The 17828-nt window shown below is 35.0% G+C and overlaps 1 protein-coding gene across 1 annotated transcript in view; it reads left to right on the top strand.

Annotated features, from left to right (window-relative positions):
• PDE3B (phosphodiesterase 3B) overlaps positions 1-17828 on the top strand; it is a 174558-nt gene that overhangs the window by 136836 nt on the left and 19894 nt on the right. Inside the window, exons 6-11 of the mRNA XM_042904668.1 lie at positions 759-969; positions 1530-1606; positions 8047-8198; positions 9391-9528; positions 10560-10671; positions 13078-13191. Coding sequence (XP_042760602.1) covers positions 759-969; positions 1530-1606; positions 8047-8198; positions 9391-9528; positions 10560-10671; positions 13078-13191 — 804 coding nt within the window. The remainder of the gene's footprint in view (positions 1-758; positions 970-1529; positions 1607-8046; positions 8199-9390; positions 9529-10559; positions 10672-13077; positions 13192-17828) is intronic.

The following is a 17828-nucleotide window of genomic DNA, read 5'->3' on the forward strand; positions in this document are numbered from 1 at the left end:
CTCAAATATTTGTCGAATGAATGAGCTGGAAAGATTTGGGCATATTTTTAAAAGAGATCTGCAGTCGTGTTAACATATAATTTTGTCTTCGCTCAACTTGCTTAATGCTGTTAAGAACTTTGGTTCTTCAGTAAAATCTGGTAACCATGCTTTCTTCATGTGGATGATCAAGCTGGTGGGGATTCAACATGTGAAAGGTAAACACCAATGTGAATTAGGAAAATCTGCGCCACACTTTGTGTACGTCTTAGTTACACTCTCAATATCTGTGCCATCCTGCCACAAAGTGTTTATTTCACACTCATTCATGATGACAAACATGGTCTATATTCTGCTTAAATGCCTGGAATGTCTTGAAGATAGCTCCACGTGGAAATCTGGTTTATCATTTAATTGCAAATACTTTGCTTTCTTTAAAAAAAGGAAAATGCAGGGGCGCCTGGGTGGTTCAGTCGGTTGAGCATCCAACTTCGGCTCAGGTCATGATCTCATAGTCTGTGGGTTTGAGCCCCGCGTCAGGCTCTGTGCTGACAGCTCAGAGCCTGGAGCCTGTTTCCAATCCTGTGTCTCCCTCTCTCTCTGCCCCTCCCCCAGTTTCACTTTGTCTCACTCTGTCTCTCAAAAATAAATAAATATTTTTAAAAAATTTTTTTTAAAAATAAAAAAGGAAAATGCTCTTTATAAATACATATAGACAATAAACACAAACACACGCCTACATATTTATTAATCTCTTTCTTCTCTTTTGAATTTTTCAGCTGCTTTCCCCAGCCTGAGTCCTGTGAATTCTCCCAGCCATGGACTAGTCTCCGCTGGCTCTCTAATGAATCGATCACTTGTAGAATTTCCTGCCACTGCCAGTTCTCTTACTAAGCCAAGTGTTATTTTACACCGATCTCTGGGCAGTGCACCCAATTCACCAGATTTTTATCAGCATGTTAGAAATTCTGATAGCAGTTTATGTAACAGGTAAGTTTCCTAAATGTTGATTATTTCTGTCTCAAAATATAGGTTATTTTAATAAAGTATTCCTAGTTTTCTAGTTTTATGTTGTAACTAGTTGATGGATTAAGACTGTATCTTCCCTATTTATCAAGTAGTTTTTCTTTTTAAGAAATTTTTCCTCATTTTAGTGCAATTGTTCATTTTCCAATTAAGTGATCTCTATCAAAAGTGATATATAGTAGTATTCTATCCATCTCAAGATACCAGTAAATTATGAGAATTCTTTTAGTATATACTACCTTAGTACCCAGTTCATACGGTGTTTGTTTTCATTTCTGCTTAGTTTTTTATCAGTGATAAGTGTTTACCTCAGACCTCAGTGGTGACTTTCAAAATATGTTAGTTTCTTTGGGGACACAAGATGCCTTCCAGGATAAAGCCTATTAAGTTTATAGAGAGATTGGACTTGTATGATATTTTGCAACGGGGTTCCTGGTTAAAAGTTAAGCAGATTTCAAAATTGTATTTAGGTAAAAAGTTTAGCCTCATTTATGAATGTATATTTATCTATTTTATTCTTTAAGCTGTGGACATCAAATATTGAAATATGTTTCAACATCTGAATCCGAATCTGGTATAGACTGCCACAGTGGAAAGTCAGGTGAGATTGCAAAGGTCCTGTGTGTCTGAATTTCAGAACAGTTTCTTAGATTGTTTTAGAAATGAATAAATGTGTGAGTTTAACTTCAGTTTATCCATCTTTAAAATGAAGATTATAACATTTTTATATACTTACAAGATAAGTAGAGAAGTTACTAGGAACAAGTTATAAGTAACAGAGGGTAAAAGTGTTTTGAAGTAACAGAGGGTAAAATGTGCTGGGGACGTGCCTGGCTGTCTCAGTTGGAAGAGCATGCGACTCTTGATCTCAGAGTTGTGAGTTTGAGCCCCGCGTTGGGTGTAGAGATTACTTAAAAATAAAATCTTAAAAAAAAAAAAAGGACTAAAGTGTGCTATACAAATGAATGCAGTCTTTTCAGTTTATGGGTAGGGTTCATAAATAGAGTAATTAATTATGATAATGTTGAACTCTAAGCCCAAAAGAGTTTTTATGACATAGAGAGGAGTTGTTTTAAAATATAGTTTATTGGGGCGCCTGGGTGGCTCGGTCGGTTAAGCGTCCGACTTCGGCTCAGGTCATGATCTCACGGTCCGTGAGTTCGAGCCCCGGGTCAGGCTCTGTGCTGACAGCTCAGAGCCTGGAGCCTGTTTCAGATTCTATGTCTCCCTCTCTTTCTGCCCCTCCCCTGTTCATGCTCTGTCTCTCTCTGTCTCAAAAATAAATAAACGTTAAAAAAAATTTTTTTTAAAAATAAATAAAATAAAATATAGTTTATTATGTCATTCTGAAACATTTTATATCCTCAAACAAGAAATACTGTTGGTGATAAAGTTATGGTGGTTTTATAATTTAAAATATTGATGACTCAAGCATACAGTAATAGTTAACTAGGTAACTCAGACCGTCATTCCCCCTGAAAGTAGCTAGAAAAGCTGCACAAATTATTAACAACAAAAATGTGCTTAAAGCAATTGAAAACTAACAAGCTCCTGACAATTACCAGTACAAGATCTGGAGGAGGATAGAAATTCAGGAAATAAGCCTAGAGTATGGGGCTTTGAAAAAGGTATTTGCTCCTTCCAGAGGGTCCAGTGACTAATAGAATGAGCAGTCCTTTTGGTACCTCCATGGGACTAGAGAGCTAGATACTGGAGGTGGAGGCCTACCATGGTAGGGATAACTTGGAAAACTCTGCAGTACTGCACCCTAAGAATAAAAGTAAATCAGCAATAGATAGGCCCCCTTAGGGATTATAGGCTCATACTGATCCCCTTATGTACTATAAACTTCACCCTTTTAAAGTGTACAATTCAAGGGCGCCTGCGTGGCTCAGTTGGTTAAGCATCCGACTTTGGCTCATGATCTCGCAGTTTGTGGGTTCAAGCCCCACGTTGGGCTCTGTGCTGATAGCTCAGAACCTGGAGCCTGCTTTCGATTCTGTGTCTCTTCTCTCTCTGCCCCTCCCTGCTTGCGCGTGCGCGCATGCTCTCTCTCTCAAATATTAGTAAGCATTAAAAAAATCAAAGTGTACAGTTCAGTAATTTTTGGTTCTGAGATTGTTTAAAACACACACACCCACCCCCCCTCCCCCCCACACACACACGTGCACGCGCGCGCACACACACACGGAGAAGAGCAATCCTTTACAAACTCTTCCAAAAAGTAGGAGGGGAAAACTTCCCAACTCATTCTGAAGGACTAGTGATATCCTGATGTCATAACCAGACACAGGTATCACAAACCAAAAACAAAAAAAACTACAGACCAATATCTCTTATGTGTATAAACACAAAAACCCTTAACAAAATAATGGCAAACGGAATCCAGCAACATATGAAATGGTCACACTATGACTAAGTGGTATTTATCCCAGGAATGCAAGGGCAGTTTAACAGTTGAAAATCAATCAATGTAATATACCACATTAATAGAATAAAAGGGGAGAAAAATGCATGATAATCCATATATGTGCAGAAAAAACATTTGATAAAATCTAACACTCTTTCATGATAAAAACACTCAAACTAGTTATAGCAGGGAAGTTCTTCAACTTGATAAAGGGCATCTTTGAAAAACACACACCTTACTGGAAAAGGACTAATGTTTTCTCCTTAAGATCAAGAATAAGATAAGATTTTTTGCTTTCAGCACTTCAACATGGTACTGATGGTTCTAGCCAAAAAAATTGAAAGAAAAATAAAGGAATCCTGAATGGAAATAAATAAATAAAACTGTCTTCTATTCGTAGAGCATATAATCCTTTATATAGAAAATCCCAAAGAATACACACACACACACACACACACACACACACGAACCAATAAATCAGTTTAGCAGAGATAAGATACAATATCAGTGTTGTACAAAATTGTATTTCTGTGTACTAGCAATGAACCATCATAGATTGAAATTAAGAAAACATTTTCACTTGTAATAGTATCAATAAGAATGAAGTAATTAGAATAAACTTAACAAGAGATTTATAAACTGCAAAACATAAAACATTGTTGATAATAGAGAAAATCTATGGGGTGCCTGAGTGGCTCAGCCAGTTAGGTGTCCAACTCTTGATATAGACTCAGGTCATGATCTCACAGTGGTGAGATCAAGCCCCATGTCAGGCTCTGCACTGGGCATGAAGCCTGCTGAGTATTCTCTCTCTCCCTCTGCCCTTCCCCTGCTGGTGCATGTGTGCTCTCTCTCAAAAAAAAAAAAAAAAAAAAAAAAATTAAAATTAAAAAAGAGAAAATCTAAATACATTGAGAGGCATTTCTTATTTAAAGACTGGAAAACCCAGTATTGTCAATAGGGCTATTCTTCCAAATTCATCTAGAAATTCAGTGCAATACTTAACAAATTCTAGCAGGCTTTTTTTTTTTTTTTTTTGTAGAAATTGACAAGTTGGTCATAAATTTTACATGGAAAGACAATGACCAACAATAGCCAAAACAATTTGGAAATAGAACAAATTTGGAGGACTGATGCTCCCTGATTTCATAATTTATTATGGAGCCACTATAATTAAGATAGTGAAGTATCAAAAGATGAGCCCGTAGTTCAGTGGAACAGAACTGTAAGTCCAAAAATAGATTCTTGCATTTATGGTCGGTTGATTTTGATATAGAAGTCAAGACCATTCAAAAGAGAAAGCATAGTTTTTTCACCAAATGGGGCCAAGACAATTGGATATTCATTTGTCAAAGAAAGAGTTTGGGCCCTTACCTTATTATATACACAGAAAGTAACTCAAAATAGATCATAGACCTAAGTGTAAGAGTTAAAACCTTGCAAATTGCAGAAGAAAAAATTGGACATAATCTTTGTGACCTTGAGTTGAGTAAAACATTCTTGGATACAATGCCAAAAGCACAATCCATGAAAGAAAAAAGATGACAAGTTAGGCTTCAGCAAAATTAAAAACTTTTGCACTTCAAAAGACAACAATAAGAAAATGAAAAGACAAACCATAGATTGAGAGAAAATATTTGGAAATTATATATCTGATAAAGGTCTTACATCCATAATACATAAAGAATATTTATAATTCAATATTAAGTCAACTCAAAAAATGGGCAAGAGATGTCAGATATTTTGGTCTGAGTCATTTGGTGAAGGATATAAATAAATGGGTAATGAACACATGAAAAGATGATGAACATCAATAGTCACTAAGGAAATGCAAATTAATACTACAATAAGATACCACTACACTCAAACTAGAATAGGTATAATTAAAAAGACAAGACAATAGTGGGGCGCCTGGGTGGCTCAGTTGGTTAAGCATCCGACTTCAGCTCAGGACATGATCTCATGGCCTATGGGTTCGAGGCCCACGTTGGGCTCTGTGCTGACAGCTCAGAGACTGGAGCCTGCCTGGGATTCTGTGTCTCCCTCTCTCTCTGCCCCTTCCCTGCTCACACTCTGTCTCTCTCTGTCTCCCAGTAATAAATAAACGTTTAAAAAAATTACAACAACAACAACAAAAAGACAATAGCAATTGTTAGCAAGGATGCAGAGAAATTGGAACCTTTGTGCATTGCTGATGGAATATAAAATGGTATACCACTCTGGAAAACATTTTGACAGTTTCTTTAAAAGTTACACATAAATTTACCATGTCACCCAGTAATACCATGTCTAAGAATTTATCCATGAGTAAACGTATGAGCACTCAAAGACAAGACTGGGAGTGTCATGATATCACTGATGATGCTGCAAATGTTGAAATGACCCAGACATCCATCAAGTTACGAATGGATACATATCATGTGGTATATCCATTCAATGTAATCTTAGCAATTAAAGGAACAAATTTCTGATAACATACCACTACACATATAAAATCAAAACATCATTTTAAATGAGAGAAGCCAGGCTCAAAGGATTACATATTGTATGATTCTATTTACATAAAATTCTAGAAAAGGTGAATTTATAGAGACAATAATCAGAGGAGTGATTGCCTAGAATGAAAATAAGGATCAACTATAAATAAGCAGGAGGGTACTTTCTGGGGATGATGATAATGTTCTAAAGCCAGATTGTCATAAAGGTTGCACAACTCTGTAAATTTACTAAAATTGTTGAATTATACATTTGTGATGGGTGGATTTTATAGTATGTTATTATACTATATATATACAGTTGTTTGGATTGACTGGTCTCAGCTGGGACATTCTCACTTGAGGACTCTCATGTGATTGCAGTCAGGTATTGGTAAGGGTGACAGTCATCTGAGGGAATGATTGGGCTAAATTTCCAAGATGGGATTGGATTACTCACATGTCTGTTGACTATTGACTAGTCCATCTAAATATGACCCCTGTATGGGCTTCTTCCAACATGTTTGCTGGATTCGAAGAGAGGAGGAGCTGCCAATCAAGTTAATGGCTCAACCCAAAACACACCTAAAGTGTTACTTAATGCCATTTTCTGTTCATCAGAGCAGTCATGCGGCCTGTCCAGATTCCAGGGGATTAGGAAATAAATGCTCTCTCTTGATGGAAGAGCTACAGGAATACATTTGAGAAGAGTGCAAGGGGTATAAGAGAGAGTGTTGTAGACATCTTTGGAAAAGAACTTACTACATTTATTTCAACTGTTTTTATTACTGTTCTGTGTAAGATATAGTTACTAGGAGTTTGGGTCATTAAAATGTAAGTAGGTAATGTACCTTAGATGTCAACAATTTTTAGATGGACGGTAATTTTAGAATATTATTATAGTAGTACTGCCTTGACCTACCAAGAATAGTTGAATATTCTAAATTTTATTTCTTAAATGTTTTTCATGGGGAAAAAGTAATATTTTCCAAAGAATAATATTTCCTGGTCACCATTAGTTAATGATTTTTTAGTATATTCAGTGTATTAAGTTCAGAGTATCACTAACGTTTATTGACCATTTATTATATGTAACTTCCAGTAAGATAGATATTGTTACCCATATTTTATAGGGGAAAAAGCTTGCCATTATCAAGTTCTAGTTCTTCTGAAACTCAGTTCCAATAAGTACTCTTAAAAACCCTTTTACTTAGGAAAAAACCCTACATATTGAAAAGTAATCACATCATAACTTTATAACTGAATTAATATTCATACACTTAACATATACCTGTATTATCACCCCGATTAATAAACCAATGAACGAAATAGTACCAGCACCTCAGAATTTCCCCTCAGGCCCCTCCCAGGTATACCCTCTAAAGATAACATTTTTCTTGTCTTTCATATGTTTTTGAGCTTTTTATAAACAGAATCACAGAGTATGTACTTTGTGTCTGGCTTCCTTCATTCCACACATTTTTAAGAATCATCCATATTGTTGCATATGGCTGTGGTTCATTCTCATACATATTGTTCAGTTGTGTGAATATACTACCATTTATTTCTTCTATTGTTGATGGGTTTGGGGGAAGCTTCCTGTTTCTAAGATTACAAATAGAATGAATATGATTTTTTTTTTACATGTGAATGAATACTATTTACCTACCAGTGCTGCTTCTCTTTTCCATGAGACTTGGGGAAAAAAATATTATTAATCACATTGGTAGAAATAATTCACAATAAATGATACTATGTTTTCCTTTTTAGATGTGCCTTGATTTCATTCATTTATAATTATGAATTTAGGGTTTTCATAGCTAAAATTCAAACAATTTCACATGTTGGAAATTGCATACGTCAAATTGCTAAAGACGGAATTTTCCTGTTTCTCACTTTGATAAAGAATATCCCCACCCCCACCCCCATTTCTTTCATCCATGAATAGATGTATCAGGTGAAATGTCTGTGTTGTCAGACCACAAGGTACCTGGGCCAAATAATCCAGCAAGATACAACTTAATGGTGCCATTAATTTAAACTGAATGCCAGTATGGTTCACTTTATGTGAAGATTTTTTATAAATATTTTTCCTTATAAAACTATGCATATAGTGCAAGTTTTATTCTTCTTATTACTATATGTATTTCTTGAAAGGTGATGAAGACAACACCGTTTCCTCAAAACAATCATTCAGCCTCACAGAAGTGCAACATGAAGTGGAAACAGAGAACACAGAGTGCAGAAAATTATTTTTGGAAGGTGATACTCACCTAACAGAAGAGGCACAGAATGAACAGCAACCAAATGTAAAAGATAAACTTTCCATATGATTATGTTAAGGTGAAATATAATATTGGTTTAGTACTAGTGTCATTATTTTTGCTCAGAACAAGATTTTTGATATAATAGTACTTTTATTTTTATTTTTTTTTGCTGAAAAGTCATACCATATTAAAGAATACTTTGGGTTAAAAATAGTAGTTACAGTTGACCCTCGAATAGCGCTGGTATTAGGAGTGCTGACCCTCCCACACACAGTCAAAAATTCACATATAACTTTTGACTCCTCCAGAACTTAACTACTAATAATCTGCAGTTGATCAGAAGTCTCACTGATCGCATAAACACATATATGTCAGTTCACGCGTATTTTGTATGTTGCATGTATTGTATCCTGTATTCTTACAGTAAAGCTAGAGTAAAGGAAATGGTATTAAAAATCATAAGAGGAAATGCTGTATTTACTGTACCAACAGTACCGTGAGTACAGACTGTATTTATAGTGCTGTCCTGTGAAAAATCCTTGTGCAGTGGACCTGCACAAGGTTGTTTGAACTGCACAAGGTAGTTCAAACTCGTGTTGTTTAAGGGTCAGCTGTGCTTCTGAACTCATCATCCGAGAACAACAAAGTGCGTTCATTTTAAAATGAACACATTTTACTTAATGATACAGTAGATATATTACTTTCTATACTGATATTTTCTTAAATTGTGTATGTTAAAGTGTGGGGAACTTGTGCATAAAGCATTAAAAAACAATCTGCTTATAATAGCAGTTTTTTGTTTTTGTTTTTAAGTTCAAAATTTAAGATTTTTAGGGGGAAAAAACCATCCATTCCTTACTAGTTAAACTAGTAATAAATGCCAGTATAAGGATAGGAGTCTCTATTATTCTTTGATATGTATAACTTCTAAAAAAAATAATGGACTTTAGATTTGTATAGTGTTTTGGAAATACAGTATTTTTATTTGTAAAAGTACTGTGAAGATTAATAAGTCTTCTTATGCCTAGAAGACATTTTTACATTTTTCTGATAGCATTTTACAAAGAGAAGAAGTAGGAAGTACAGATTATGTTTAAGAATAACTTCTGTAGAAAATAATATTGGCCATTTTTTAATGTTCAATTTTAAGTGTTCTCATTTGGATGTGGATTTAACAATATTTTTTAAAAGGTGAGGTTGAGTTGGTTTGTGTTTTTCCCCCCTATATGTACAGATTGAACAGGAAGCATCACTGGACCTGATTTTAATAGAAGATTATGATTCCTTAATAGAGAAGATGAGCAACTGGAATTTTCAAATATTTGAAGTTGTTGAAAAAATGGGAGAGAAATCAGGAAGGATCCTTAGTCAGGTTTGTTTAAAATCTCTACTTTTTTATCATAAATTAATTTTTCCTTGGATCTTTATAAAACACGAACTCTAAACATGTATAATGTTGGTTTAGGCACAACTTCAACATTGTTCACTTAATTATTTTTCTCACAAATGAAGTTTTCAGTAAAAAATTTGAGAAGATATATATACATATGTGTGTGTGTGTGTGTATAAACCCATATATAAAAATAATTATAATGTATAATTTTATTTGAATAAATGAAAATATTAAATTTAAATATAAATTTAAAATATTAAAATAAATTTTAATTGAATAAATGAAAAGTAGTTTTTTGGCCTGTATTAATGGGGTTTAATTTTACTACAGAATAAAGATTTACTTTATACTGAAGCCTGTGGTTGAAGAGGACATAAAATGTGAGCTAGTTCTAACCACTGAAACTTAGGCTTCATTTCTGTCACCTGCCTCCCCGTACTTTACCAAAGGCCAAATGGTTCGTTTCATGCTAGAGCCATGGAAAAATAGTTCCTTGTTACCATCCAGACTGAAGGTTCTCCCTGAGGGGTTCATACAACAGCATCAGATTAACCTTCCCAAAATATCACTCTCATTATCTTCCAGGTATCGTATTTATGAAATGTACAAACATAAGGATAATTTATGTGGTGGGCATACAGTTTCACCTCATTGAAGTCTTTAGGGACAAAAATGTAATAAATATATTGTTTGGACTTCTGTTAAGGACTAGAGTAGAATAGAATTCATGTGCCCTTTAATAAATTGTAAATAAAAAAACTAAAGGGAAGAATAGAAAAATTTTAAAGCTGAGACTTGATAGTTTTCTTTGGTTTTCAAGGGCTTCAGGGTTATGTCTTCCTTTTTAATGTTTTGAGAAGAATTTATTGTAGGAAAGTTTTAAATAAATTATTAACTTAAAGACATATACATGGTAACATCCCCAAATGCAAATCACAAAAACATATTCTACTCAACTGCAAATAGAAATCCTGATTTTTACAGTGAATTTTATTTTAATTGACATTTAGGTTATGTATACCTTATTTCAAGACACTGGTTTATTGGAAATATTTAAAATTCCCACTCTACAGTTCATGAACTATTTTCGTGCATTAGAAAATGGCTACCGAGACATTCCTTGTAAGTATTAACGTATCTCATTATTTAAATTCAAATAATGCTGGTTTTGCAACTATTATTTTTCCCTTCAGATGCTCTCTTAAACACTTTTTAAATTACATATTTGAAAATATTTTAAATAGGGATTTAAAAAGTAATCTGTATGCTACTACCTAGAGTTAACTACTGTTAACATTTTGGTATATATTCTTCAAGACTTTTTTCTTATTTTTCATAAAGTTAATTATAATACAGACATATTTATAATGATTTTTCCCTTAATTATTACCTGGTATACAACTTTCTGTGTTAATAATTATTCATCTGAGTTCCTTATCTTTTAAAATATTTGGTAATTAAGTAAGTCAAGAGTTTCAGAAAAATCTTGACTTTAAAATATTTAAAATTTATCCATAAAATTTCTATTTTTAACTGTGTTCTGACTTATGGAATAATTTTTAATGGCTCTTTGATTTATGGTAAAATATAATTTGAATTTTATATTAGGAAAAGATACGGTTTATATGTTGATACATTCTACAATTTTCCTTCATATGGACACATTTTGGGAAATCACTACTATAAACAGAGAGCAGATTTTTCTTAAATTGGCATAACTCATTAATTGGGATGATAATGTGGCTTCTATGTACCATAATTTCCACTTACAAAATATGCATTTCAAAAAGTGAATTTTATAAATAGAATAAAGTGATACTTTAAAATGAACTTCAGAGGAAGGGGAATGGAAAGAAAGAGGCAGTAGAGTCTTCACTATCAGCTCCCATTAGGATACATTAGTTAAGAAAAGAGTCTCTGGGGCACTGGGTGGCTCAGTCAGCTGAGTGTCCAGCTTCGGCTCAGGTCATGACCTCATGGTTTATTAGTGCAGGCCCCACATCAGGCTAGCTATCAGCGCGCAACCTGCTTCTGATCCTCCGTTCTCGTCTCTCTGTCCCTCCCCCACTTGCGCGCGCGCGCTCTCTCTCTCTCTCTCAAAAATAAAGAAACATTAAAAAAAAAAAAGTGTCTCTGGATCTAACTTTTCTAAACTTTAGTTCCCAAATTTGTAAATGGAAATAACAATAGTTCCTACCCCATAGTTAATGATAAGATAAGCCGTGTAAAGTGTGTTTCAGAATTCCTGGCACATAGTAAATGGTCAATAAAAGGTGTTGGCTGTATTAATAATTAAGCTCCTTGCAGATTGACATCATGTCCTAGCAGTAGGCTGAATGTTAGTAGTATCACCTGCTGATTCTACATGGTACTCATTAAATATTTGTTGAAATGTTGAACTTTTATTGAATATCCATTATTCAATGATTTATGAATTTTTCATGAAGATTATATCATTTCGTCTTTGCTGGAAAGGTTGTATTCTCTACCTTCACAGGTGAGAAGTAAAAACTCAGAAGAATCATTCCCAAGATCATAAAACTAGAAACTGCAAAACTGGCTTTCAGTTGCAGGCCTTGCCCTTTCAGATAGTGATATTTCAGTGAACCAATGTTTTCTTGATTATGTACTATGTCTCAGACACTGTTCTGGATGTTTTCATATATACCATTTAACACTTAATCCTTATAGTAGGCCTGAGAGGTATAGTTATATATAGCTCATCTTTTTTTTTTTTTTTTTTTTTTTTTGATGTACATGTGTTGGAGGAGTGGGGGGTGAGGAGTTCAAGTATCCAGAATTTGTAACTGTTATCTGTGTGCCAAAACTTTTGTGTGCAAACATGGGTGTCCATAATCCAGACACTATCTACATAAGATTTTTAAAGCTACAAAATACCAACTGTAAGTAAATTTTCCAATGCCTTTCAATTGGCCCTTGTTACTTGCCTTCTCTGACTGTCTTACTATGTTTTCATAGTATATGTGAAAGTTTTTAAAAGAGAACTTTTTAACACATCAAGAGACTTGAAAACATAGGATGAAAACAAGGGTGCCTGGCTGGCTCAGTCAGTAGAGCATGCAACTTTTTTTTTTTTTTTTACATGTATTTATTTTTGAGAGACAGAGTGCGACAGTGCACGAGTGAGGGAGAGGCAGAGAGAGAAGGAGCAGAATCCAAAGCAGGCTCCAGGCTCTGAGCTGTCAGCACAGAGACTGACATGGGGCTCAAACCCATGAACTGTGAGATCATGACCTGAGCTGAAGTCGGACACTCAACCGACTGACTGAGCCACCCAGGCGCCCCAAGCATGCAACTCTTGATCTCAGGGTTGTGAGTTCAAGCCCCCTGTTGGAGAGTGAGCCTACTTAAAAAAAAAAAAAAAAAAAAAATTGTGGGAAATTATTCTAAGCCATACATTTTACTTATGAGGATATAGTAAAATAGAAAATTATTGTATGTTTTTAAAATGTCCTATGTTAAACTCAACAGAATGATCATTTTTATAAAATATTTTGGTGACTTTAGATCACAATCGTATACATGCCACAGACGTCCTGCATGCAGTTTGGTATCTGACAACCCGGCCAATTCCTGGTTTACAGCAGATCCACAATGATCATGCAACAGGAAACGAAACAGGTACTTCCTTCTAGAAATCTTCCTTTTAATTATTTGTCTAGAAATAATAAATCAAGCAATCTCATTTCATTACCTCTGTTCTTTTAAAATTTTCAAAAAGTAACCTTTGGTACATAAAAAGGACTATGTAAATTTTGATGCATAATACATGCAAATTAGGAAACCTGACTCACCTTAAGAGCTAGGTTAAGGTCCGATACTGTTGGATCTACCATGTTTCTTTCCTGTGACCCATCCTGGTGCTTGCTATCCCACATATTATGATAATCCATTTCTTTGCACTTTTCTTTCAATTCTTTTGTTTGTTTTAGGTATATCATGTAAGTTTAAAATGTGTAACATTCACAATGAAAGCAGACATACTTAAAAGCTTCATATAAACATTTAAATGATGATATTAAAAACCTTTCATAACATTTAAGTTTTGCCCTCCAAAAAAGCTAATTCTGCTCCTCATCATAAATATAATTAATTATACAAATGTAATGAATTATAACATGGTTCTCTACTCTAGCTTGTAAAAGAGGGGAGAGTTACTCCAGTGAGATACACACACACACACACACATACATACATACATACATACATACATACATACATACCAGGACAGAATTGGCTTAGTTACAAATGCCTGAGAACTATTTCCATACTAATCAGTGTAAATGTCATAGATTTGGCCATTGCTTTATAGTCTTTGGTAGTTGAGTCCAAAGTACTGCCATTATTTTTCTGCCATTCCATATTTACTCTCTTTTAGTGCTCTTTGTTCTTTCCAATAGTCATTTTCTTTAGCTTTTGTGTTTGTGGATGTATTGATTTTCTTAGAAGAATATTTTCATATCTTAGCACATTTGAAGATACCATTCCATCCATTTCTGATTTCTTTAGTTTCTATTGACAAATTGGCCCTCAGTCTTATCTCTCCTGAAAATTAATATGTCCGTTTTCTCTTTGCTGTTGGTTTTTAGCATTTTTGGCTATTATGTACTCAGGTGATTTTCTTTGTAGTCATTCTGCTTGGGGTTCAGTGAGCTTCTTGAATATGTTGATTAATAGCTTTTATTGGTTTCAAAATGTGCTCAAAATTCTTCCAGCCTCTCTCCATCGTCCAATTCCAAAGCTACTTTCGCATTTTTAGGTTTTGTTACAACAATATACCACTTCCAGGCACAAAAGTCTGTATTGCTGCTGTTTCCTATTGCTGCTGTAATGCTACAGACTTAGTGGCTTAAAACAGCACAGATTTACTATGTTACAGTTCTGGAGGTCAGAAGTCCAAAATAGATCCAGCTGGGCCAACCCAGAGTGTCAGCAAGATTGTGTTCTTCCTAGAGTCTCTTTCCTTGCTTCCTCCAGTGTCTAGAAGCCACTTGCCATTCCATGGCTCATGTCTCTGAAGAAGGGACAGCACTATAGCCTCTTCACGTCTCTCTCTGAGGAAGGGACTCAAAGGCTTACGGTAACAGGATGTTGAGAGGGGTTGATCATGTGATCATCTTTCCCACACCTAACTGAGTGTCGGAAGTTGTCCCCTTTTGCCAAGGTAATGAGAACATTGCAGCACTAATTCCTGGAGTAATAAAATGTCACACTGGTCCACCAATCACCATAGGGGCTTATGGAATTTAGAGGATAAAAGGACTTTTGGTCTGGGCCCACCTCATAAGTATCAGTTCTCTGAACCCACCCATCTGAATGCATAGTTCAAATAAACATACTGAGCAACTGGGCAGAACCCCTCCATTAATTCCTCAGTCTTTGCAGAGAGCACCATCATGGTAAAAAGGGTCAAATGGAATCCCCTGAAATTGCCTCATTCTAACAAAGTAGTGAACCAAAGCAACACTGTATTACTGGATGGATTGCATCCAGAAATTAGTGCCATTATGAAATACTTATAGGTGCAGAATTTGTGATTTCCATCACGTTGCCATTCATCTTGGTATTTTGACTTTTACACAAGATGAATGGATCTTGGGAAATGATGGTAGATTATTCTAAATTTCATCAGGTGGTGATTCCAGTTGCCACAGTTATTCCAGATATGATCATCTTTTGAATAAGTCAACCTAACTTATAAAGATTCTGTACCAGGTTGGGTGATTGATTTTGTCTGATCCTTATTATCAAGAGGAGATAAGGTTCCTACTGTATGTGAGAGGATGTATATCAGTAACCTAGGGGATTTTTTTGGCCTTTTTGGTACTCCTATGTCCAATGACAAAAGATAATGAAAAACTACTAATCCAGTATCATAGGATCACAGTAGTGCAGAGCCTTGAAAATATAGGTCATTCCACTAGGCAAAGAACCATGATCAGTAGAGATGCTAGCTGAGGACAAAGGGAAAATGGAATGGGTAGTGGAATAAGAAAATGATAACTCTGAACTATAGCTATGTGACCAGTCACAGAAGTGAAGTCTATAATAGCCACATGTGTTTTTCCTCATTGCCATGTATTTATTTTACATAATAAACAAGTTTTTTCTTTCTCTTTCTCATTCTCCTACCACCCAATGTTGATGGACATTTGGGTTCTTTCTACTTTGGGGCTGTTATGAATACTGCTATGAGTATTCATGTACTAGTTTTTGTGTGGATATATGTTTTCATTTCTCTTGGGCATACACCTAGCTGTGGAATTGCTGGGTCATAAGGTGATTCTGTGGTTAACAGTTTGAGCATCCGCCAAACTGTTTTCTAAGGGGGCTACACTATTTATATTCTCATCAACAATGTATGAAGATTCCTTTTTTTTATCACTTGTTATTATCTTTTTTAAAAAGTTTTTTTTATGTTTATTTATTTATTAAAAAAATTTTTTTTAACCTTTATTGATTTTTGAGACAGAGAGAGAGAGCATGAATGGGGGAGGTTAAGAGAGAGATGGAGACACAGAATCTGAAACAGGCTCCAGGCTCTGAGCTGTCAGCACAGAGCCCGACGTGGGGCTCGAACTCACGGACTGTGAGATCATGACCTGAGCCGAAGTTGGACACTCAACCGACTGAGCCACCCAGGCGCCCCTGTTTTTTTATTTTTGAGAGAGAGAGAGCACAAGGAGGGGAGGAGCAGAGAGAGAGGGAGACACAGAATCCAAAACAGGCTCCAGGCTCCAAGCTATCAGCACAGAGCCTGATGTGGGGCTCGAACTCACAAACCTTGAGATCATGACCTGAGCTGAAACTGGATGTTCAACCGACTGAGCCACCCAGGCACCCCAGTTATTATCTTTTTGATAGCCGTTCTAGTGACTCTGAAGTGGTATTTCATTGTGGTTTTCATTGCATTTACTTAATGGCTATTAATGTTGAATGCCTTACCATGTGTCTATCTTCTGTGAAGAAATGTCTATTCATGTCATCCATTTTTAAATTTGGTCATTTGTCTTTTTATTACTGAGCTGTAAGAGTTCTTCGTATATTTTGAATATAAGTCCCTTATCAGATTGATTTGCCCCTATTTTCTGCCATTCTGTGAGTTGTCTTTTTACTTTCTTGATAGTGTCTATTGAAGTACAAAAAGTTTTAATTTTGATGTTTAATTTATCTAATTTTTCTTTAGTTGCTCATGCTTCTGGTATCATGTCTAAGAAGGGTTTTGCCTCACCTAAGATCATGAAGATTTACCCTACGTTTTCTTCTAAGAGTTTCTTAGTTACAGCCATTAAGTTTAGGTCTATGACCCATTGGAACTAATTTGGGGGGATGGATAAAGGAAGAGATCTAACATTCTTCTGCACATGGATATCCAGTTGTCCCAGAACCATTTGTTGAAAAGAGTTCTTTATATATTCTCCACATAGTCGGCCCTTAAATGTTATTAAATGAGTTTCTACCTTAAAAAATTATGAGCATTAAATGAAACGACATGTATGAAAGAATCTAGCATCATACATGGCACATAGATAACTCTCAACAAGGTCTTGACACCCTTCTACAAAATCAGTTGGCCATAAATATGAGGGTTTATTTCTGGATTCTCAGTTTTATTTTATTGATTTGTAGGTCTGTCCTTATGCTGGTACTACGTTATCTTCATTGCTAGAGCTTTGTTAGTAAGCTTTGAAATTCTAAGTTTAAGTACTCCAACTTTGTTCTTCTTGTTCAAGATTGTTTTGGCTATTCTGGATCTCTTGTATTTCCATATGAATTTAAATTCAGCTTGTGAATTTCTATAAATAATAGCTAGGATTTTGATAGGGATCGTGTGGAATCTGTAGATCATTTTGGGGGAGTATTGCCACTTTAACAATACTAAGTCTTCTGGTCCATGAACATGGGTATTTTTTCCACTTATTTAAGTCTTCTATAATTTATTTTAACAGTATTTTTTAGTTTCCAGAATACTAGTTTTGTACTTTTGTTAAGTTTATTCCTAAGTATTTTATTCTTTTTGATGCTAGTGTAAATAGAATGGTTTTCTTGGGCTTAGTTTTTGATTATTCATTGCTATCATATGTAAATACAGTTGATCTTTTTGCATAAAATGATTTTTTAGATCTTGCAACCTTGATCATCTTTATTAATTCTAATAGCTTTTTAGTGGATTTCTTAGGATTTTTCTATATATAACCTCATGTCACTTATAAGTAGAGATAGTTTTACCTCTTTGTTGTGTGTTGGTCTCAGCCTGT

The sequence above is a fragment of the Panthera leo genome, chromosome D1, assembly GCF_018350215.1.
Source record: "Panthera leo isolate Ple1 chromosome D1, P.leo_Ple1_pat1.1, whole genome shotgun sequence".
Classification (NCBI taxonomy): Eukaryota; Metazoa; Chordata; class Mammalia; order Carnivora; family Felidae; genus Panthera; species Panthera leo.